We start from the raw sequence: 26,675 nt of genomic DNA, 5'->3' as shown, positions 1-26,675 counted from the left end.
TTGAAAATTCGTTGGAAAATCACTGGATAGAATTTGCTATTAAATAATGGAGTATATTAGAAAGATACATACGAACTCTGTGCGAAGGTTTTGAAACATCGGCTGATGCTTTTTACGTCTCGTGGAAGAAATAACATTGACCCTTAGCACTGGAAGATTCTTCACGCGAGTGTTTGAGGAGCACCATGTGAAAATAATCAGCGAATGGATATCGGTATACACGTATGTAAAGCCGAAAATAAACGAGCGGAGAGGTGGATGTAATATATCTGATAACGAACGCGTTCGTTCCCGGGGATGTAACACGGAAGCGCCGGAATTCTCGAGAACCTCGTGGTCCGCCACAAAGTGGGACACACCGGTCACGAAAATTCCGTAACTATGCACGAAGCTATTTAACCCGAAATAAAGCAAGGTCGAAGAAAAATATTCGCAAAGTGCTTGTTCATCGATTGCCTTATTCCCGTTTCCAAGTCGAGCTGCGTCGACCAGCTTCACCGGCCACGAGAAGGAAAGAATTAGCATGAAATTCAAAATGTTTGCGAGCAAGAAGTATCCACGATATGACCGTACAGTCTGTAGAGCTTCCACGAGTTTTGAAAACTGAAAAGTTGTTACATTCGAAGACTAGAGGGGAAAAACATGGTAAGACCGATTGCATAAGATAGCAATTTTAAGATTCCATGTGCAGATTATTTTTTCGAAGATTATAGCGATTTGGGAGAAATGAAAGAGGACAGAGTATTATGGTCTTTTATAGTTTTCTATGACGAAGATGAATTTTTTAAAACAAATATAGCGTAGACTCTTATGTCACGTGGAAACGTGTCTTACAATTAGAAAGAATGCGTGTGTATACTACACTATGATTTCCAAGGTCATATAAGGTCAGAAACGAAAGAAAGATTTCGATGTTTTATAACATTATGTTTATAAAAGTTCTGTATTAACAAAATTGTTAGGAAAATTCTCGTAATATATATTTTAATTTTTAAAAGCAAATATGGCGTAGACTTTTATGTCACGTGGAAACGTGTCTAAGAAAGGATACGTGTGTATGCTACACGATGATTTCCAAGGTCATGCAAAGTAAGAAACGAAAGAAAAATTTTGATGTTTTATAGCATTAGGTTTATAAAAATTCTGTATTAACAAAATTCTCGTTAAACCATATGTGTACATTATGACTGCTCTTCACTATAATATTAGAGTCGAATCTTGATTTATAGTTAATTGTCATTTATAGTTAATATTTCGTTATTCGTGAGAAACCAATTAAACTTGGGCTGTGAGTTACTTAAAAAGCTTGCAATTATGTGCTTTGAAGATCTTATAAGTGTATCCCAATGAAGTATTACAGGAAAAAACACTTTAACAGCAGATGATGAAACAACTGGTCACATTGCACGAACCAAGAAACATTCGCAAACATAATGTCACGAAGTGTTGAAAAGATAAATTTAGTTATCTACTAAAATCGATCTAGGATTTATAAGACTTAAATTCCAAAAACGAATGTTTATATAAACATTAGATAAAAATTGGGCGTCTTGATACTTTCTCACGAGTCGGTCAGTCGTTCTATAGAAGCACTCGAAAATAGATATACCTTCCTTGAGTAACGAAAGAATTTAAAAGAGAATCCATATACAGGGTGTCCCAAAAAAATGTATACATACTTTACGTGATTATAAAAATATAACAGTATATATTTAGGGGGATTACAAATTAAGAGTACAAATAAATTGTATTAAAGTGTACATACGTTTTTTGAGACACCCTGTATGTAGTTATTTTACAATTACAAACCCATAATCTCAATCCAAAGTATACAAAATATTTCTTTCATTTCTGATCTCATATGACCTTGAAAATCATTGTACAGTATGCGATAGATATCTTGACACGTGCTTCCACAAAAATCTCATAGTACAGTATAGTATCTCATTTAAAAAGATTAAAATCACCAAAATTTTTTGAAAAATAACGTAAATATGCACAACTATTATGCAGTGTCCTATTAACCATAGAAAACCGAAACACTTTGTCCTCTTTCGTTTTTTTTCGATCACAATAATTTTTGAAAAGGTGCATAACGTGAATAACGCGAACACCCAGTACTAATTCCATAGTACCAAAACTGTCGGTAAAATAAACGTTTCATTTTTCACGCAGGAGCATTTTCGACGTGCAATAACCTTTACTCGACTTCGAGATGAGACACGAATTTCAACTGCTGGATATTTCAAAAATATAAACTGTCGCGACATCAGTGAGTTCGAAGTTCAAAGTTCCCTCGAACCTTCGCGAGATTTCTCTTCCAAGGATCTATGATCCTTCGCAAGATTCCTCTTCCAAGGATCTATGATCCTTCGCAACATTTCTCTTCCAAAGACCTATGATCCTTCGCAACATTTCTCTTCCAAGGATCTATGATCCTTCGCAAGATTTCTCTTCCAAGGATCTATGATCCTTCGCAAGATTTCTCTTCCAAGGATCTATGATCCTTCGCAAGATCCCTCTTCCAAGGATCTATGATCCTTCGCAAGATTTCTCTTCCAAGGATCTATGATCCTTCGCAAGATTTTTCTTCCAAGGACCTATGATCCTTCGCAAGATTTCTCTTCCAAGGATCTATGATCCTTCGCAAGATTTCTCTTCCAAAGACCTATGATCCTTCGCAAGATTTCTCTTCCAAAGACCTATGATCCTTCGCAAGATTCCTCTTCCAAGGATCTATGATCCTTCGCAAGATTTCTCTTCCAAAGACCTATGATCCTTCGCAAGATTCCTCTTCCAAGGACCTACGTTACTTTGAGCTAACGAGTGTCCCCTCTCCGAATCTGAAAGAAGCACTCGCCCCACAGTGGAACTGAAGGAACTAAAACGCGGCAAAGCATCGGAAAAAGACACGCGTGTTTCTCCCGTGTAGTCTTCAGACGTAAGAAGCAGGCAGGTGAAGAAACTGGTATGAAAAGAGGGAAAAGAGTAAAGCGCAAACGATTCGCTGCGAGCAATACGGTATGCGCGTGCGCGCGTTCGATAGCTGAGTTAATACTTATCCAGTCGCGTGTCCGTGTATTGCGCCATCTTCTGGAAATAGAGTATGGCCGACGTTTATCTCAGCGCAATGCAGCCTAGCGTACGCGCGTGTTAACGTTCACTCGGCGATTACGCAGCGAAGAAGAAGTGGATCAAAAAGAGAAACGAGGTGGGTGAGTAAGACAAAGATGAAAGAGTCGTACGCGCGTGTTAACGTTCACTCGGCGATTACGCAGCGAAGAAGAAGTGGATCAAAAAGAGAGACGAGGTGGGTGAGTAAGACAAAGATGAAAAAGAGAGAGAGAGAAAGAGAGAAGAAAATGCGGAATCGATGCGAGTTAAGCCGTAATAATAAACGAACCGGACGAACTGGATCGTCACGGGTACGCAATACGTAGCGGACTAATAACAGATGGCGCGTCGGTAGCTTTGAGACTTACTCGGGATATTTGACGTTGGGTAGAGCCTTCAGGAAGCACCGTTGTCGCAGGATGCCCTCCCACAATTGCACACCGACGATACCGAATATAAAGAAGACGAAGAAGCACAGCAGCAGCACGTTGCCCAGCATAGGAAGAGTGTCGAGTAAAAGCATCACCAGGATCCGCATACCTGTTGGAGCAGGAAAAAGAAGAAGCCGCGAGGATCGCGACGGTTCAGTTCCGTTAGAAACTCTCCGTTGTTTACGCGGCGCGCCGTAATGGCGTCGTCGTCGCGCTTCGCCACGAACTACATAAACAAAGGGTCTCTCTATTTCCGTCGCCAGAGGGCGCAGTGTCGCGCGTATACCGCGGTGGGTAGAGGAGCGCGCCCGAAAAGTAAAAATACGAATAGGAACCGAAGGATGCGTTATAGATACCCGAGTGCTCGGTGTATCGCGGGTCTAAATCGATCCGTTCATAATTTCTTCATCTCGATCGTCCAGAAATACATCGTTTCAAGTTCATTCATGGCACGACTGTAACTCACCGAGAGTATAATTGTCGCGGACTGCCGGGAAAAAATATCAGTTCAATTGGGATGTCGGTTCTTTATTTAACCTCTTGCACTGCAATAGCGACTCCGACTCGTCACGAATTCTCACCGGATATTAGAATTATACACTCGTCGTGTGACCAAAATTATATTTAACGTATTTCAACGTGCGATTCGAAGAAATTCCACAATTTTTCTATTATTTCATCGCGAATCAGAGGTATAGTTAATTGAAATTGGATACCTTTCCACTGCATTATTTTTTGCAATTGAACCATAGTGCAAGGGATTAAGGAAGCCACAGCTGAACGCTATATTTCAAAAGAACTTTAAAAGAACCCAAAAATTCGGATTTTAATGAAAACCCGAGTGTGCGTATAGCATAACGAGTTACACATGGAGTAATCTTTCTGTAGAAAAAAATGGCTTTGAAAGAATAAAATGAAATTTTTACTCTGGGGTGACGGAGAACTAAAAATTTAACATCTTTTATTTGAAAAATTTCACTTTGACTCGCATCATTGTACAGTTACGTTTAAAGAAAAACGAAGATCGGACTGTAACTGTACGTAATAATTTTACCTATGTGAGGTAATATCTGCAAATGAGATTGGTCTGTAGGGGTTCTACTCTACGGTTGCAATAGTGCTAGAAAGAACGAAAGGAAAAGGAAGGGAGGACGTGTTTCGTTCTGGGGTCTGCTAGTGAACTCGTCAGTAAGACTACCTAGAAGGCCCTGCCTTAAACGGGGATACTATTATTGGAATGTCTGGAAATGCTACACATGTAGGAATAAAACGAGTGCGGCCCTGAAAGAATATTAACCCTTTGCGGACAGAGCGGTTTTGATTAAACCGTACTGTGGAGCCGAGTCGCTGCCGCGATAGTCAATCAAAACTACCAGCGCCCATTTCTGCTTAACACGTTAAGTGCCCAGCCCGTTTTGATTGCCGTCCTGTTCAGGCCCAGACTCGGCCATCAAGTGGGCCACCGGCGGCGAACGAAGTATTCATAAAACTCAGAGATACTGAATCAATTGTTATAACAAGAATTCCCAAACATTAGGTCCAAAGATGGTAAAAAATTTAATACCAAAGTTAGCACTCTTTGGTCCTAATTTTGGCCGGTCCCTGAGGACCGGCCGGGTCCGAACGGAAACTCTAACGCCGGTCCCTGGGAACCGGCGTGGCACCCAACGTGTTAAACACGATTTTCGTTCATAACGATATTGGTAATAAGGACATAAAGCAGTCCACCACTTAACTTGGAACGTGGGGGCCTAGGGTCGCAACAGCGAGCGCATATTTGTGTTTCTCGGCCATAGTAACGCGTTTACGTGGAACACATATATGCGTTCCTCGGCCGAACTGATGGCAAACGCATATATGTGACGCTCGTCCGCAAAGGGTTAAGAGTGTTTGGTGCATAGAACGAAAATAACCACGTACAAGAGGATTGAATGTAAGGGATGTTTATGACAAAGTCGACTGCGAGAAACGAGTGAAAGTATACGAATGCGTCCTGTGTTTGAACTACTTGACCCATCAAGGTCACGTGAAAAATGCGTGATTGAGGAAGAAAGCCTAGGTATGGAAGAAGACAGAGTGCAAGGTTTAATTAAGGGTGCAAATCTTAGTTGTGAATTTTCAGTTTCAATCAGTTTCAGTTTTCAGTTTGAAGTCAGAATTTAAGGTTAGCAGTTTAGAATCAGTATTGAAAGTCAGTTGAAATCAGAAGTAAGATAGTTGTTAGAGGGTTTATTAATTCCCATTGTATTACATTAATCCGTTATTTTATTAAAGCTTATTTTTGTTCTATTAAGTGAAACAATATTATTCTAGATCCCCACCAATACGATCCTATATATGAGCCGTTCACTGCACAAATCGATTAACTCCACTTTTTGAAAATTCTTAAATTTAAGTGTCAAAGCACTTGGTATAGTCATAACTTTTTATATTTAGAATAACTTTCCATGATAATTAAGATTAACACCGTTAAACGACAAAAATTTTTTGGCCACTGAATAATAAATAATTTATTTCAGAGGTCACTTTGATTAACTCCGTACTCTAATGTAAATCGTTGCAATAATGCAACTCAAATGCACTAGCAAGCCATGAATGATAACGGTGAATTTTTTAGTGCCGTCTTATCAGAATTTAAGTAAAATTTAGTAAAATTTAAATTTATTACTTTTCTCACTTGCCAAATCGATTAAGTCTTCCAATAACATAAAAATGGTAACATTGCTAACGATTACCTTTAGGCTATTTTTTCTTATAAATTTTATATACCGTTAGATGAAAGTTACATTTGTATTTATGCATTCTACGATATTTATTTCGATTTAAATTATAAAGGGAATTTTAAAAAACAATATACATTATTTCATTGCATTTCTCCACTTTTTGTTTTATGGAGTTAATCAATTTGTGCAGGGAACGGCTCATATATAGGAAACGGAAGATTTACCGAAAAGAAAATCCCTAACCTCTTTAAACCTGGGCTCCATCTGGTGGCAAGAGTGAGAATGATGCCGCCACAGGTCCATGTGTAACTCGTGTTTTTCACGTATTTTTATTAAAATCAGAATTGCTGAATTACAGTACTCCCTCAAAATATAGCACTCGAACACCTGTGATAGCTACTGTGTATATACGAAGAGTTGTGTCATCGGAGTTTCACTTGCATAGTAAATATTTTCCAGTCAGCGGTGGATAACAAGTTCGTAAAATTGAAAAATAACAACCACTGATTGATCGATCGAGGTATTAACTGTAATATGACGTACAAACACCGTAATCGCGAGTATTATACCGTGGCTCTTCGTGTTAAAATACGTCGAAGTTTGCAACGCCAATTTTTCATAGGAATATTTATTATTGAGAATGCGTTTAACTCGAATATATCCTTCTGCATTTGCAAGGTTTCGACTTTTCAAAATATATTTGGATATACAATGGATATATAATTGTTGGAAATTATATGAACTTTTACAGGTTATTCGAGTTTCATAAGTGAGGTTAGGAACCACCAGTAATAAACTAGGTAAGAAGACCATGGATATACAATTATTGGAAGTTGTATGGATCTTTACAAGTTATTCGAGTTTCATAAGTGAGGTTAGGAACCACCAGTAATAAACTAGGTGAGAAGATAGAAGAAAGAAATTCCGGCCTTTCTTTAAAATTCGTTCTAATGATATTCTGCGTATAAATAGGCGGAAGAATTTAAATTTGGAATGAGAATCTTTTGTGGGGACATTTATCATGGAGAATAGGCTTAATTTGAATATACCTTTTTATACTATTATTCATGGATATTTTTGTTGAAAGTAAACGTGAACTTTTACAGGTTATATAAGCTTTATAAGCGAAGTTAAGAAACAATAAATCATTAATTTTAAAAAAAGGAGAAGGAAGAATACACGTTTTCCTTTTTTAATTTAAATTATGCTACGAGGAAATTCTTCTTTGTAAAGATAATTTATAAATATAAAGAAGAAATTAACTTTTGGTGAGAATTTACACTATACAAAGTTTTGGAGATATTTGTACATATATATTACTGTTGAAAGTAATACGAATTCTTATAGGTTATGTAACTTCTATAAATGAGGTTAGGAATCATTAGTTCCTAAAATTAGAAGAGAAGATGAGAGGAAGAACTGTTATGCTTTAAGATTTGAATTGCACTATAAGAAAGTCTTTCTTAGTACTTTATAAATAGATATAGAACAATCTTTGTAAATAAAAATAGCACTTCATAAATAGAAAAAAAAATTAAATTTAGAACGACAATTTTTACTAAAAATATATCAAATACATCTATTTCTATTTCTTAATGTTTCCTCTGCCAGATATTCAAAAATATATTATTATCCAGAATAATACTAACTTTTACGAGTTATTCAAATTTTATAAGTGAGGTTAGGAATTTACTGTTAGTAAATCAGGGGAAAAGTAGTAGTAAAGTGTTAACATAAAATATACAAGTTGTGCTAAAAGTAGTAGTAAATTAGATGGAAAAGTAAAAGGGAAAAATTCCGGTTTTCCTTTAAGATTTAAATCGCGTTACGGGAATGTTCTTTGTAGCGAAACTCTATAAACAAGAAAAAAGAATTTCGTCTGGCGATTTAGGTTAGGTTAAGGATCAATTTGTATTCAATTGCACACGTTTCCAACGAAAATCACTTTCCTCGTAAACAAAGCAACGATAAAACTTTATTTGTTCTTTTTCGACTTATTTTTGCACGAAGAACCACCTCCCTTTTGTTTCATACCGTAAATTCCAATCCACTTTGCAATGACAAATATTGTTTTTTGCATAATAACAAATTTATTCGATGTAAGCTGCTTGATTGGAATTTTGCTTGGAAATTGAAGCAAATAAATTTCCCCGGATATTGGGTTCGCTTAAACGCGTACACGTATGTATATGGTTCGCATATATTTCGCGACTGTTTATCGTTTAAGTAGAAAAATCAGCGATTTTCGACACACGAGACTAGATGGTTGTTTTCGTACTCACTTGGAATTCTGTTGATGGCGCGTAGAGGTCTCAGGACTCTTATTGTCCTTACCGCCGATAAATTCATGTTTTCCACGTTCAAACAATATTCCAGAGCACTGAAATAAAATTGAAAGACCCGAATAAAATTACAGTTCTTATTTTACCTTCGCGTCAAACGATTCATTTTACTCGTAAATATCTATTCTACGCTGTTACGCTTTTCAATACGCGGATATAACGTGTGTCACGATTGAAATGGTTTCGCCGAAACAACCCATTTTGAAACGAAATTGCAGATTTCGTTCGGACGAATAAAATACCTGAAATTATGGGAGCTTAACGAAGAAAACTTCACGGAATCACGTTGAAATTAAATTAAATTTCTAAAGGTAATTTAAGTACGATTCGTAATTTAATAGTCTTCGAAACAAATTTGTTTGTGAATAAATAATTTGATACTGCGACGCGTGGGATTTTCGATTTCTTTGGCTTGCAAATATATTTATGAAAACATATATACGTATTTAATAAACGTAAATAAAAATGTGATAAACAGATATAAATAGATATAAAATAATAAATATTTCTGCTGCTTGAGCTTATAAAAAGGAGACAAAAATAAATGCTACCCAATTCAAAAAAAGATATATAAACACGAAAAAATTTTTTCTGCATCAATGTAAATATTCTTTCTTCTTGAGACATTATTTTGACAACCACGCTATGTCATATCCCTCAGACATCTTTTCGAAAGGACGTATAATTTTTAAAAAATGCAACGTTTATCAGGTATATTTATTATCAGCAAACATCAGTGGGAAGTAGACTTTACCAGAAAAAATTATTAATAAAATCAATAATTGATAATAATAATAAGTAATTAAAAAACAAGAAGATTACAGTAGATGAATTTTTCGCTATACAATGTATTTACGATATTAAAAATGCAATTGTGCTACTTTTGAAAAATTAAATTTACTCGATCACAAAATCAATTATAAAAGTTTCATATCTTCTAAATTTTCTGATCGACGAATTTTAAATATTTTCACCCTTTAAAAATAATTTTTCTTCAAACAAAAGTTATTAGGTAACTCAAAAATTCGTATTTTTTTAAACTTTGTGATTGTTTTACATTTCTTACGATTTCCAACAAATTATTTTTTTACTAGCCACAATTTAGAGTGAAAATACCCCTTATCTGTATGTAGGTGTTCTATTCACCTATACATCTTTAAAATTTCTTTAAAATTGCAATAGGTATAAGAACAAATATTTGGAATGACAATATAATACTCTTTCCTTCAAATTTTTTATATAAATAAAAAATTCCTCACTACTACTATTAAACAATATTTTATTTTTTCTTTCGTGGAAAAGTTATTATAAATGCAAATGTTTATATGATACTTGTCAAATGAATATATATAAAACTTACATTAGTCAAAAAAATTATGAAAAATATATAATGTTGAAGCTATTGTTCAATCTTCATCATCCTTCATGTACAGTTATACAATTGTACAAACAATTTGTGCAAATACAAAATTATTCTCACCTTGGTTTATAGTGTTAAAATGGCTTATTGGAACTAGGTTTTCTATAATAGGACAAATTAAAATATCATTGACATTAATGAGGAATTTTTTATTTAAATAATTTATGTAAATAAAAACATTTTACTGTTCTGATAGTGTAATGCTTTGCATTTTACACTTTGTATTTTCCTTTCACATTACCTTGTAAAAATTACTATCCAAAAACCTTCCCTTTCATTTCAATCATAGGTTATTAAATTTGTCTTCCTAAGGGCTTCAAAATAGCATAAAAGAAATATAATGTACAATATAAGAAAAAATATACCGAGTAGAAGACGAATACAAAAAATTTCGTTTAAATCATTCTTTCAATCCTAATCAACAGGTTATACAGTTATACCAAATAGTAATTCTTATTGGCCACCCTGTATACATAAAATAATTGCATTAATAAATAAATTATAAATAAATAAATGGTAAATAAATTATAAATAATACGTATCATAGATGAATACCTACAAAATAAATTCACAGTTCAATCCTAATCGGACGCTAGTGTAAGTAAAGGAATAAAAAATTTCAGCCATCTTGATGTAAGTTTTGTACAAGGCAACGTAACATTCGTAAGCGCGAATGGCTCACGTAGAATATAGCAAGAGTTCCTTATCAATTTCACAAGCTCCCAAGTGTTATAGAACCGGTACGATTAAGTACGCTCGCGTGACATCATTCAATCCGCGAAACTTTATTTCACGGTAAACTTCCCGCGCAGCACGTTCCCGCCTCCGTGGCCTTAAAGGCATTGACGGAATTAAGGCGAAACTTTCGCGCGACTCCGTCGACATCTACCAAGATAAAAATTACCCAAGAACGAACGCATCCTACTTCCCGATCGAACCCGAACGTCACAGCAATTCCCCTTCCCCTTCTCACTCCTTTCTATACCCGTCGCGCGTCGCTCAACCTAACCTAACATACCGAACCTCGCTCACGAGCGAAGCCGGCGAGGACAGATTTTTACGTATTGCGCAATATCTGTCGACGTATACACACGACGGGGGGACTCTCGCTACAAACGAGGGTTAAAATCACGCCGTTTTAACACGATCCACGAAGAAAGTGGTAAGTACAGTGCGCATGACGAATACCGAAACAAGAGATAATTAACAAACACTCACCCAGCCGCTACTATAATGAAGTCCAATATATTCCAGGAGTCTGCGAGGTACGTTCCTTTGCCGTATATGCCCATCGCGACCATTTTGATTGTCATCTCCAGGGAGAAGAAGGCGAAAATGATGTCGTCGAACATCTGTAAGCCAGAAGGAGGCGTGCGAGCCGATTAGACGAAAACGCTTAACCTGATCGGGCGTAATTGATCAAGGATACTAGAGCAGCGAGTTCCATTAGCTGTCGAACCACCAACTGCTGCTCTCTCGTGTTTGCTTCCCTTTTCTGCTCGACGTGTAAAACCGAACGTGAAAAGCAGGACAAACAGTGCAATTAATCAATTCCCGCGCCACGACTTTTGTGCTTCGCTGTTTTTTCCGGACCTCCCGAACGTTCGGAAGAAACTTTCTTTCCACCGTCTTTTGCTTCCTTCTTTTATCTTTTGTTTTTATTTTTTTTTACAAGCAAATTAAAAATAGAGTAAGTCGTCGTTTCGAGTGAAATAGTTTCAATATTTTCTGTTATCGAATATGCGTTAATTATCGAGCGAGTCAATTTATTCGAGACAATTTTATACGAAATTTTATGTTTTACCGCGGGTCACGTGATTTGACTTACTAGTCAAAATCATGCCCATTATTTTCTATATTATCTATCCACTTCGTAAACAAATACCGAATTTTCTTCGGTTAAAATATGACATTTTGACTCGATAAATTTATTCTTTGTATCTTTTCGTTATAATTTGGGAAATGTTATAAATGAACGACAATTGAAATGAATTAAAAAAAATTCTTTTTTTAATTTTATCATTCTATTGACTCTCTCTTAGATCAAATACGAACAAAATGTAGTAACTAATATGTATGATCTTGTTAATAACTAATTTGAAAACGACTAGGTTTTTAAGGTTATGTTTACCATTCGGTTAGTTATAACTGTAAATCATATAATGTTACGTAAACTAACATAATATCAGAAAATACTTCAATTTAAAATCCTTATTAGAAACAGTTGAATCCAAAGCTACCAAATTAATTTATATACCTAATATTAATTTCAACAGTGTCGAAGGTTAAGTACTATCGTGAAATATCTATATATACATCGCGAACAAAAATTTTGCTATTAGATTACTTGTATTTGTTAGGTTAGAATGACAATTAAAAATATTCTTAGGAAAATATATTATACTACGACTTTATACTACACTACAAAAATAAAATTAGAAAATACTTTTTAGATGTTACTATCGTTGCATTAGTTTTCGAATAAAGAAGTAAGATTCATGTTTAATAAATAGAATTATGTGCTGAATATTATAAAACATATACAACGTGCTTTACATAATATCATCACCAAATTCTAAGACATTTTTTAAACTGTACAAAAATTAAATTAAATTACAAATTAACTATATTTAATTGTACATATCTTTTATTATTTTATTATTTAAAATCTTTTCCACTGAATATTTTAGAAATAAAAATATCCTCTTTTATTTTTATAATGAATTACTGTATTTTTCAAATATTTTTTATTAAAAATAATCATAATAAAATAATAACATACGTGTTACAAAAAAATACGATAAATAATATAGAAACACTAATACTAATAATAGTATTTAGAAAAAGAACAAAATTTATTTAAACAAAAGGAAGAATTAAAATTTTTAAAAACAAAAGCAAATTCGTAAAAGGTAATTTACAAAATACGTCCACCCTTACATATAACTCAATTATTATTCTACTTAACCTTTAATAAAGTTCTAAGATTTCGTACATACAAATATTTAAATTTGATTCATTGAATAGCGAAATTATTATTTATAATTACATTAATAAAATAATAAAATTACTCGAAGCCAAAGAAGAAAACGAAAATTAAATTTCTGCAATAGCAAAAGAACAAACTAGTGACAACTAATTGAGAACCTAGTTACAAAAAAGAAATAAAAAATCACCACTGTCGAAAGCGCAAAATGAGGTCGCAGAAAATATCGATTATTTAAAAATGAAATAATTAAGAAGATTTCGCCTAAAATAATTACCGATTCGCTTCTTACGGAATATCCACAAAAGAATGGAGACAACAGCGAGTATCTCGCACGTGGAACAAAGAGAACATTTTCTCGTGGTTTATAGTCTATGCTTTTACACAGTCCCGTGTATAGATCAGTGACACCAACAATAGGAAACATACGAATGCGAGGCCTGACCCAGAGCGAGAAAACGGGTTAATAACTTGGTAAATTCTATACGCATATTCTGTACAGGTTAGTAATTAAGTCGTATCACTAATTAAAATTATTCAACACAGCCGTGGTTGCACGCGGGACATAAAGAGGGCGAAAGAGAGAGGGCGTTGCGATTCCATCGCGCGGACTGCAGTCGAAAGCGTAGCAACTTATAAATCGTGACGCACGGAATTGTAATTGCAACTTTTTTTGCCTCGCTAAATTCGAACTTAACGTCGTGACAAATGAAAACGAGCGTGCAGAGGCAAACGCGATGCAATTATTACATTTTTGATTTTTACTTCTTCTTTTATTTGTTCCTTTTCTCTTTCATTTCTTTTATTAACATTAAATTGACATTAAATATAACATGGCCAATCAAATAACTGTCTCAAATATTTTTTTTTATTATTAAAAATTCTGTATTCGATATTATGGCTTTCATCATTTGACTTTTCTTCTAATACTGGATCTCTTTCTTCTTTTTTTTTATATTAAAAGTACCATATCTCACCAAGTGACTGTTTAAAAATTATTACGTTTTTGATTTTTACTTCTTCTTTTATTTGTTCCTTTTTTCTTTCCTTTCTTTTATTAACATTAAATTGACATTAAATATAACATGGCCAATCAAATAACTGTCTCAAATATTTTTTTTTATTATTAAAAATTCTGTATTCGATATTATGGCTTTCATCATTTGACTTTTCTTCTAATACTGGATCTCTTTCTTCTTTTTTTTTTTGTTATTAAAACTATCATATCCCACCAAGTGATTGTTTCAAAATTTATTTTTATTAAAAATTATTACGTTTTTGATTTTTACTTCCTGTTTTATTTGTTCTTTTTCCTCTTCTTTCTCTTATTAACATTAAATTAACATTAAATATAACATGAACAATCAAACGACTGTCCCAACAATTTTTTTTATTATTAAAAATTTTGTATTCAATATTATGGCTTTCATCAATTGATTTTCCTTTTAATACTGGATCTTTGTTTTCTTCTTTTTTTTTGGATATTAAAACTATCATATCTCACGAAGCGACTATTTCAAAATTTATTTTTATTCAAAATTATTACGTTCTTGAGTTTTACTTCTTCTTTTATTTGTCCTTTTGTCTTTTCTTTCTTTTATTAACATTAAATTAATATTTCATATAACAATGCCAATCAAATGACTGTCTCAAAATTTTTTTTTATTATTAAAAATTCTGTATTCGATATTATGGCTTTCATCAATTGACTAGCCTTCTAATACTGGATCTCTTTTTTCTTTCTTATCTTTTTCTTTTTTCTTTTTTCGGACATTAAAAACTCCCATATCCCGCCAAACGACTGTTTCAAAATTTATTTTAATTAAAAATTCTGTATTCGACATTATGGTTTTCATTACTTTATTTTTATGCAACACAGGGTCTCTTTTAACTTCCTTTTTTGTGTGATTTCTTTTTCGTTTTCTTTTTTAATATTAGATCTGCCATGATCGATCAAATGACTATTTAAAAATTTGTGTTTATTATTAAAAAATTTTGTACTCGATATTATGACTTTCATCACTTGACCTTTCTTCTGGTACAGGATTCCTTAACTTTTTGGCTTACATCACTACTCGTAATAATATACGTAATAAAATTGATATCTATAAGCAAAGAAGTAAATAAATAAGTAAATATACGTACTTGTAGTATTTTGCAGCGATTCGTTACACACTTATCGTCCACACAGGGTTGATACATCCCCAATGTAATGCAGTTTAGAAGAATTACCATCATGCTCACTCTTTCGAACCACGTGATGCTAATATTAAGGAAAATACCATGTTTCGATGCTAAATTGGAGTTAATATAAATAATCTTAGTAAAAACCACGTGTCATCGCTTAAATTGTGAACAGCCACCACGTCATATTAATTATTTCAAAGGTTCTCTATGCTGAATAAAATATAATATCGTATTTTCAATGGAAAATGATTAGGAGATGTTTGTCTTTTGCTAATATTTAATCTCATTATCTTATCTATTATCATCTAGTATTCGACTTTTTTATATTTTATAACATTAAATATTAACAAAAGATTTAATTTTGTCTTCATCTTACTATCTAATCCATTATCATCGAGTACTCCACTTGTTTATATTTTATGAGACGAAGACACGAAATTATTTCTCCTGATATAAAATTACACAGACTAAATCTTCTTCATTACAATGTATTCAATTGTATAGATATGCGAATAAATTAAATAAATTAAAGAAATGCACCTAATAATATTAGGTTATTATAAAAATAAATTAATTAATTAAAATTGTACATAGATTCATAAAATTTCATCTTTCCATGGCTTTAATAGTCATGAATATCTTGTTAACAATTGCATAATTTAATTGAAATTACATAAATTTATAATATAGTATATATATAATGTATAATAAATCAATTTATTCAGATATTTAAATGCGAATGTTTAAAAATATCTGTGATAATAAATTGTATTCGATTGTATAGATATACAAATAAATTAAATAAATTAAAGAAATGCATCTAATAATATTAGGTTATTATAAAAATAAATTAATTAATTAAAATTGTACATAGATTCATAAAATTTCATCTTTCCATGGCTTTAATAGTCATGAATATCTTGTTAACAATTGCATAATTTAATTGAAATTACATAAATTTATAATATAGTATATATATAATGTATAATAATTCAATTTATTCAGATATTTAAATGCGAATGTTTAAAAATATCTGTGATAATAAATTGTATTCGATTGTATAGATATACAAATAAATTAAATAAATTAAACAAATGCCCCTGTTATTATAATGAATTAATTAAAATTGTACATGGATTGATAAAATTGCATTTTTCCATGGCTTTAAAAGTCGTGAATATCTTGTTAATAATTGCATAATTTAATTGAAATTATATATAATATATAAATTAAATATATAATAATTCAATTTATTCAGATATTTAAATACGAATGTTTCAAAATATCTGTGATAATAAATTGTTAGCAAGTTAACAATCTTTGATATTACTCGAATAAATTTTATGCCATCCTGCATTTTAGTAACATTGCAGCACTAATACACATTCGTCTTCCAAGAACGAAATTGTTAGCCCGAAGCACAGCTGTACAACTTCATCCATGTCAAAATTCCGTGTCGTTTGAATAATTACGAACGGTGCTGTGTGTAGCAAGCAATTACGGGACAAAGCTCTCATCAATTATTTCTGGAGGTAACGTTAGTTAATTAGAAGTTCATCCTTACTATAATATTAATTGGATTCATTAACTCTTTAACAAGTGAACTTTCCTTGATATGAATTATGTAAAATTAGAATTTGGCAATTTTATTTAATCATAAAAAAGGCAATGCTCAATAACGGAAACACTTTTCCATTTCTACATATTTGCAGATTTCTCACGAATTTGAAACTTTCTCCGTGATAAACTTTTCCCAAAAAGTTTGATTTTCACGAAAACTATTTTGCTGTACTGTTTACAAATATCTTACGAGTTTTATATTTATATTACAACAACTGAGAATTTGTGTAACATTAGAATAACATTTATTTAAATGAAAATATTCTTTAAAATATGTATTAATAATAATTCAAAAATATATTTTTACTCCACTAATATTCAATGACAAAATTAATATTCAGAGAGTAAATTATTCTATTTTTTTAAATATATTTCACGTATTATACTATAAATATTAAATACCTATATTATTAATAATAATTAAGCATAATATTTTTAAAATTCTTTTTAATTATATACCAATTAATCTAAATTTAAATTTTATTTAAATGAAAATATTGTTTAAAATATGTATTAATAATAATCCAAAAATATATTTTTACTCTACTAATATTGAATGACAAAAATTAATATTTAGCCAGTAAATTATTCTATTTTTTTAAAGATTTTTCATGTCTTATACTATAAATATTATTACTGATAATTAAGCATAATATTTTTAAAATTCTTTTAAAATATATAGCAATTATTCTAAATTAAAATTTTATTTAAAAGAAAATATTCTTTAAACTATGTATTAATAATAATTCAAAAATATATTTTTACTCTACTAATATTTATTGACAAAATTAATATTCAGGAAGTAAACTATTCTATTTTTTTAAAAATATTTCATGTTTTATACTATAAACATTATTAATGATAATTAAGCATATCTTTAAAATTCTTTTGAAATATATAGTAATTAATCTAAATAAAAATTTTATTTAAATGAAAATATTCTTTAAAATATGTATTAATAATAATTCAAAAATATGTTTTTATTCTACAATTGACGAAAACTAGTATTCAGAGAGTCCGTTATTCTACTTTTTTTAAGGATTATACTATTTCACATATTATACTATAAATATTATATACCTGTATTATTAATGATAATTCAGCATAATATTTAACAAATCTTTTTAAAATATAAAGCAATAAATCTAAATTAAAATTTGAAATTCAGAATTTCGTATTAAAATAAACAAATTAGGTAAATAAGCATTCACCAAATTCACTATATGATCCTTCAAAAATAATGAAATTAACACATTGCAGGCGGGAGACTGTGATCTCGGTTGCGTGATAGACTGCAATGAACTGCATTCTGTGACTTTGAAGGAACTTGCGCTTTACTTTCAAATCCTATTTTTTAATTTGATCAGTTTTGACTTGTGTTTTATTTTATTGCATTTTACCCATTTTGAAAATGGATTTGCGCGATTTCAGTTGTGATGAAAGTGAAATAATTGCTGATTAAAAAGCTGGATTTGCCCGCTACACGTTCAAAAACTTGGAAAACCGTGTCCTTCATGCAAAGTTAAAAGTACTTTTCATGATTCCTAGACACTCAAATAACAATGAATATCTTCCATCGCGATATTTTTCAAAATATTTGTTTGTTATTTTCCAAGTATCAATTGTCACCAATATTAATAACCATTATTAATAAATATATATAATATTAATAACTAACATTATCCATTTTCCCAAATAACATACATAAATAACAAGTAATTACTTTCTATCTTAAAAATCGTTGTAATATTTAAACGGGGAGCAAAAATTTCATAGAATTTTTCACACGTCAGTCGCAAGTACTTTTAAAGTTATTACTTTTCACGAAAAAAAAATATAAAATCGATGACGTAATCCTTTTTAATGTTTTATCTGTATAAAACTCGTACAAAAATTCATTCCCTGAAGCTCGAGGAATTTTGCGAAAAAGCGAACAAGCGGTCGTTACTGGTACAACGTTTGCACGTGTTGCAATAACATGATGCAACATACTATCGTCTCGCCTTCACGAAATTCTGTAAACGATATGTTTTATTACACTCCCTAAAATATAAAGCGAAAGAGCAAAATGAACGAACTTTATTGTTTCTCCTCGACTAATTCAAGGATCGATAAAAGCTCTCATGTAAACACTATATTATTGCAGAATTATAGTGATTTTCGAATTCTGTTCACCATTTCTGCACTAAAATAACGAGTCTAACTCGTCATGAACTCTAGTCAAATATCAGAATTATGTGCTATATTTGTCATACAAGCAAAATTATTAATATGCATATTAATATTTTTATTATTTATTAATATGCATATATATTTTTGTTTTACTATACAGGAAATTTGAAAAAATTCTACAATTTTCCAATAATTTTATTAATAAATAAGATAAAGGTATATGTAAGTGAGGTTAAATGAGTGACTCATTTGTCCTATAATTGTGCAGTATGTAATATATGTTAATCCTTGAAATGTCGTTTCCGGTATTCCGTTCATCCCTTTGTTTAGGACAGACTGTATATCTAAATGTGAAGGCTCTGAAATTTTACAAGTACCAGTATTGCCGCCCTAGGACCGCAATGTCCCAGGTCAAGTGGAGAACTGTTTCGTGTCCTTATTGTCAGCGTCCCTTGACTTCTATACGCTCATTGTCACCTAAGCCACCACTTGGGTAAACCGTAAGAAGCAACAATATATCACCCTTAAGGCGACGGGCATGGGTACCAAGATTGTTTAAACAACTACCACCGAAAGACGCTGGAGCTGGCACACACCCCCAATATTATTTGCAACCAATCAGACCAAAGAGGAAGCTTATAATATCACCGACAGAACAGTCACGAAGAGAGTTCTACTAAAATACAGTCCACTTAACACTTCGAAGCTAGACATAACCTTCCTCAACGAACCGTCCGTCACTAATCGTCGCCAACTAAGATCGACCTAGTGACGATATACGAAAGGGATCAAACGTGATCTGTGGCATATGAAGAATATTCGGCAACTGATAATGGGAAAATGGTGATAGACGACAGTCGTGGCTCGTGGAATATTCCGCGCTTGGATGCAAATGGGTTAAAAAACAGAAAACTAACGCCGATGTAGCCGCGAGTTAGTAGACGTTAGTAGAATCAGTCGAGTTAGTCGTTAGAGTCGGTGGTTAGTTCGAGAGAGTACTGGAGCAGTCGTCATAGTCGGAGTGCAGAACAGTTGGAGTCTGTGTGACCTTCAGCAGTATACTTGGTACCGCGAAATAAATACAGTTTTGTCAGAGATTCACGGGGTAGCGTCTTCGTTCAACACCTCATTTACCATTGTTGCTGTCCCAGGACCGAACGTCTCAAGTTAAGTGGAGGCCTGTTTATGTCCTTATTGCCAGAGCCCCTTGATTCGTATACACTTGGTATCACCTAGTCACCACTTGGATGAACCTTAGCAAGGATCAATATATCACCCTTAAGACGACGGACATGGGGACCCAGATTGTTTAAACAACCACCACTACCGAAAGAGGCTAGAAGTTGGCACACACCCCCAATATTATTCGCAACCAATCAGTAGACAGACTAAGCTTATAAAACCATCGACAGAACAGTCACGAGGAGAGTTCTACTAAAATACAGTCCACTTAACACTTCGAAGCTAGACACAACCTTCCTCAAAGAACCGTCCGTCACTAATCGTCGCCAACTAAGATCGACCTAGCGACGATATACAATATATATATAGGAATGGTAAACGAGGGACGTTCGTTTATTCGGGTAGACTGTCTTCGCCTGAAACTCAAGTCTAGAGGACCCGTTAATATCTCACTGCTAGATGGGCCGTAGGAGGTCGGGGCCTGGCCACGTGAGGTAGCCTCGTGCAACCCCGGAATAAACCAAGGGTAACGCGGCTATGGTCACCTCTCTGGAAGGGCCCACACGAGGGTGACCCTTCGGAGGGGCTAACTCGGAGGGAGGAGTCTCCTCCACCCTTGACCTTGGGGTAGAGGGAGTTTCTCCTCCTTCGGGGAGACGCTGTAACGGGCAGTTACAGAGCAGTTACTAAGTTGGTTATTGAGTGGTTGGTTTGATAATGAGTAGTCATCAGGTCAGTGTGTGAAGAGATAGAATTAATTTATAGGAATAACAAGCCAATAAAATAAAATTCCTACATATATATATATATAAAGTGACCGAATATGCCATCTAGTGTGAATGATATTTGCAAAATATTTAGAAGAATGTGCGAGAATAAAAAAAAACCGTTTTCTGAGAAATATCAAAGCGAATGAAGAAGTGAGTGACTTTATTATTTATTGGGTTTATTATTTAAATATATTTACTTAAATGTACCTTATGTATTACTGGTAAAAAGGGGTGTAAGACATTATTGTCCATTCTGCCCATAATTATTACCCGTGATGACTTTAATTCAAACAATATTAATGAAAAAGGAATGAGGAAAAAGAAATTTAATTAGAAAATTTTCGTTTACTCTACTTTATGTCATCCCTTCTTTTATTAGCTAACGAAATACTAACAAAAAATAATAAAAAAATGGTAAAATAAATAATAAAAAAAGGTGTAAGACATTATTGTCCATTTTACCCACAATCACTACCCGTGATGACTTCAATTGAAACAATATTAATGAAAAAGAAATGACATCTCATCCAATAAAAATAAACAAAGTAATTCTTGGTTTAAGATATCTTGTTTAAAAAAATTAACTAAATCGACTGAAAAAAGAAGCCATTTAATTAGAAAATTTTCGTCTATTCTATTTCTTATCATACCTTCTTTTATTACCTAATGAAACACTAACAAAAAATACATTAAATCTAGAATATCACCTAAAGAAGAAACGATATAAATTTATTCTAAAAATTTTAAATTACCCCAACAATCTAGTTTCTATCTTTTCCCTTTTCACCATCTACCGATTTTATTATTTCAAACAGTTTATTATTTAAATAGTTTAACTTAAATATATTTGGTGAATTACTTGTTAAGGTAGGTCTCGCATGTTATGTCCATTCTATCCACAGTGATTAATGAAAATTAAATACTCTTCTAATATGAGATTTTTCGAAATTAAATAATATTGTATGACTTAAATGGAATTAACTGAATAAATAAAAAGAACGAAAGAGAAAGAAGAAGTGACTTTAGTATTTCTTTTCGAACAGTATAGTTATTGTCCATTCTACCTGCAGTGATTAATGAAAATTAAATACCCTTCTAATACGACATTTTTCGAAATTAAATAATATTGTATGACTTAAATGGAATTAACTGCATAAATAAAAAGAACGAAAGAGAAAGAAGAAGTGACTTTAGTATTTCTTTTCGAACACTATAGAGATCAATAAAAATTTTATTATAAATATTATAAACATTGCATTGTAAGCACAATTATAATAATTCAGAATTCTGCTAACTGAGTGAAAAAACAAAATAGCATGCAGAACTGAATTTAATACTTCTTTCAGAGGGTCGATGAAAATTCTGTTACAAACATTATGTGGCAGCCATAGTTAATGGAGTTTTATAAATTGTGTTAACTAAATGAAATTCAGTTAACCTTTTACGCGAACGTAAATTAATTCAACGAATAAAAGTTAGGAAATCGTTGAATGTAATACAAATGTGTATAGCTGAAGTTATTTTGTCCTTTTTTTAAATAAACATATAACCAAGGAAGAAAAGAAATAATGTGTAAAAAGAAATAAATGTCAGCTTGGCACCTTTTTACCGAAAGGATAAACACGCTGGAAAAACAACCCCTAAAAATACAGCCCTGAATTTTAAGAACTTCTCACGAATAAAATATAGCGAAAATATTCACCTGCTAAAGTTAGGCGAGATATATTATTCATGGAACTTTTAGTCGTCTTCAATGAATGAAGAAAAAAGGTTCAACGCGATTTTTAAACAATTTTAGAAATTTTGTTTTTCTTAATTTCATTCGAACGTCAGAAATTACTATAACTGCCTAAATCACGGCTAGTTAATACTCCGCCATATTGCATAAAATATAGGGAAATATTACGTTGCAGTTCTTTTTAGGAGAAAAAGGAATATTTGCTAAAATTAAATACGATTTTTGAATAATTTTAGAAATTTCGCTTTTCTTAATTTCATTCGAATGTCAGAAATTACTATAAATCTACTAGTAAATCTACAGAAGAAAGGAATATTTTCGTAAATTATACATGATTCACTATAATTTCCCAAATTTCATTCAAACGTCAAAAATTACTATAACCATTCAAATCGCCATCAGTTAATAATGTAGTATAACATTACGTCACACTAATTTATAGAAGAAGAAAAAATACTTCCTAATATAAAATACAATTTTTAAACAATTTTAGAAATTACTATAAATTTACTAGTAAATCTACAAAAGAAAGAAATATTTTTGTAAATTATACATGATTCTCCAATAATTTCTCAAATTTCATTCGAACGCAAAAAATTACTATATCTATCTAACAGCGGCTAGTTAATACTCCGCCATATTGCATAAAGTATATGGTAACTATACTATATAATTACGTTGCAATTATTTTCAGAAAAAAAATATTGTCTAAAATTAAATACGATTTTTATACAATTTTGCGAATTGCATTTCAATTAATTTCATTCAGAAATGATTCTGACTATGGTCACTAGCAGCAAATTGCATAACACGTAAATCACTAGCAATTAACAGTACAATATTGCATAGAATATAGTAGAATCTTACGATATGGCAATGTACAGAAGAAAGAAATATTTCCATAAATTGCACATAATTTTCCTATAATTTCCAAATTCCATTCAAACGTCAAAAATTACTATACCCATTCAAATCCTCACCAATTTACAATATATAGTATAACGTTAAGATATTTATACAATTTATACAATTAAAAAAATATTTCTTATGATTAAACATAATTTTCCTACAATTTCCCGAATTTCATTTCGATTAATTCCATTCGAACATCAGAAATTACCATAATCACCTAAATCGCAACTCTAGCATAAAACTCGAGAAAGTTAGATGAAATATAGTAGAATATTATGTCATAGTAGTTTACAAATCGATATAGAAAAGAAAGCTGGAAAGTATGTAGAAGAAAAGACCAGAAGAACGTCTATTCGATTTATAACGACCCGCTGACAAATCGAAATGGAAAGCCTGGAAAGCGAAAGAAAGGGCCCAGTGGAACGTCTGTTTGATTTATGGTGCCACGCTAACAAGTCGAAATGAAAAACTCGTTCTTCCGCGATAATTCGATTATGAAATAATTGAACGAACACGTATCCGTAAAACAACATTAACCTTCATTTCCCTCCGCCATTACGTCCAATTGATACAACGAATGGACCCAACCGATCACCCATCTTTTATTTCCCCCAGATAATTCCTTCGTTGCCATCAATAAGGGGCCAAATATAGCGATCTAATCCAGCGAATGCTTTACACCCTCGAGACCATTCGAAACCGCTATTAGCACCCTGTCGCACCAATTTAGCCAGTGTTCTGACATTTCACCATCGTGTCGTCACAAAACGATCGATCGATAAGACAAGGCGCAACGGTAATCTTACTGATCGATCACGGTTGCCAAGTGACTATTACCTAAACACTATCCTCCTCGATGCGTGACTTAGGGCTCCCCTCGTGTCAGATAAACCACGGAATGATATTTCTTTCGGTAATCGTCGGAAGAACGATCGTTTCGAGGCTCCCATTCACGAAAAAGGCTTAAAAACGACCAACGTCACGCGACTACGGCGTTTATAAAGAATAAACCACTGTGCTATCTGGCCACGTCACCAAGTACCGTGAAGTTTGCTGCTAAACGACTGAGCGAAGTTGCCGATTATCTGGTGCCGCGCTGAGTTCAACGAGCTTGAAATATATTATAAAAGGCAACATTAGGAGCAATTTTTTCGTATACATAGAAATCACTGTCTTAACCCTTTGCACTCGAGAGGCGACCCTCAGTTGCCATATAATCGGATTGTAAAGAAGTTAATTAACCGTTTTAATGCCTATGCGAAGATAACCGGACGAATTTGACGAATTTACTAAGGTTTGGGAAAAAGCTAATAAAAATCAAACTACGAGTGATATTTAAAAAATTCAAAATGCAGCGTATTACGGAAGAAAGGAAGAATAATGCAATGTCAATTGTATTTCAATATCGATTGAAAATCATACAAATAACATCAATATGAAACAGGATGGAAATTTTTCTCCTCTAGAAACAATATTTGCACATAAGAATAATCATCGTTTGATCACAGTTTTATGTAGGTCACGTAGTATGGAATATAAGTATTACATTTTCGATCACTTTTAATAAAATAACCAATATCGGAGCTCAGAACGAAAGGATAACTCCATGATGCACGGCAAGCGTCAGACAGATCTATTACCGAACAAATGGATTTGGTATAACGTCACTGAAAACAAATTTTGGTATTATTATAAATATTTATATTCAGTTATCTGCCTACTAAAAATATGTAATATTTACTTATTTTTAATCACACGAACAATTTATTTAGCATCGATGCTTACCGATGCATACACCGCGTAACACTTTTCTTACCGCGCGCGGATTGCCGGGCTTTTTTTTGCCCTTTTCACATACTCGCGTCAATAAACCGTCGTTACTGCACCTAATTGAAAGAGCACAGTTCTTACACCCACTACACTATCATAAACATATTGTGATTACGGTCCCAAGAAGCTATCCCGCGTCGAGTTTCTACCTTATTGCTCTAGCGTATACAGAGCCTCGACACCAACCAGCATAGAATATAACAAAAAGTTAAACCCAAAAACAATCTTTTAAATTCTTGAACGAAATTAGACCGTTTATAACGTTTTATAAATTTATTTTAAGATAAAACTTTCTCGCAATGCGGAGAATAAGACGCCATCGCATACGCAACGATATATCGTCGTTGGCACTTTTTGCAAGTGTAGCAAACGAGGATATATCGTCGTTCGGCACTAAAAGGCCAATTTGACTCATTAAAAATTTGATTGCTATATATGTATAAAACTTAAATATTATTTTTTAAAAACAGATGTTGGTTTTTAGTTACATAATGAAATATATGTAAATGTCAATTCCTCTCCCCCGCAGACCCCTTCATTTCGCATTATCAAATATGGTATACCTACTTTTACGATTGTGAGTTAATTTGATTCATAAAATGATTTAACAGTTAATCGCATAACACGCGAAATTTATAGCTTACATCGAGCCTGAGCAGCTTGCGGCTTGCAAGAGCTGAAAAGTAAATATAGAAGAGATGTCGAGAAAACTTCCATTCCATTGATAAAAAGTCATACTACCGTAGGATACCAAAAGAAATCGCGAATCGGCTATTGCCAACAAAAACAAATTGTATACCGATCGATATCTTCTAGAAGCAAATCGAAAAGTTATTCTATATACCAAAATTAAGTTGCGTGGCTCCCCTAAATTATAAAAGCGTGGTCCTTGACAACTGTTCCGTCCCGGAGAGCGTGTTTATAACATAATTTTATTCTAAGGCTTACACTTTTTCCAGACCTAACGGTTTATTTTATATTTTATACCGCGACTGCAATTCCGGAGGTTCGATGTGCCTCAACGCCGTTCTAGCGGATTAAGCTTACAAAGGTAAAGCAAAATTAGGAATTTTACTAGCACCAGACGCGACAGATGGGACCCACTTGTGACAGACCCAACAAGCGACGGACGGACGGCACTTATAAATCACGTCATTGACCATCAGAAATCGGCTCCTTGACAGTTTCCTACTCCTTAGCCAAAGGTCCTTATGTCACACCCTCTGTCCAATTAAAACTCTTTACCTT

General features: G+C 32.7%; 1 protein-coding gene across 1 annotated transcript in view; it reads right to left on the bottom strand.

Moving 5' to 3' along the window:
- The window catches only part of Ca-alpha1T (Ca[2+]-channel protein alpha[[1]] subunit T), a 295,869-nt gene that overhangs the window by 189,401 nt on the left and 79,793 nt on the right, over positions 1–26,675 (bottom strand). Inside the window, exons 2-5 of the mRNA XM_017899591.1 lie at positions 15,162–15,273; positions 11,249–11,382; positions 8,551–8,648; positions 3,483–3,654 (exon numbers count right to left, since the gene is read on the bottom strand). Of these exons, the coding sequence (XP_017755080.1) occupies positions 3,483–3,654; positions 8,551–8,648; positions 11,249–11,382; positions 15,162–15,273 (516 nt within the window). The remainder of the gene's footprint in view (positions 1–3,482; positions 3,655–8,550; positions 8,649–11,248; positions 11,383–15,161; positions 15,274–26,675) is intronic.

Source organism: Eufriesea mexicana, unplaced genomic scaffold (assembly GCF_001483705.2).
Source record: "Eufriesea mexicana isolate 0111107269 unplaced genomic scaffold, ASM148370v2 scaffold953, whole genome shotgun sequence".
Classification (NCBI taxonomy): Eukaryota; Metazoa; Arthropoda; class Insecta; order Hymenoptera; family Apidae; genus Eufriesea; species Eufriesea mexicana.
The sequence above is the reverse complement of the archived record's forward strand: the minus strand, read 5'-3'. Positions and strand labels throughout refer to the sequence as shown.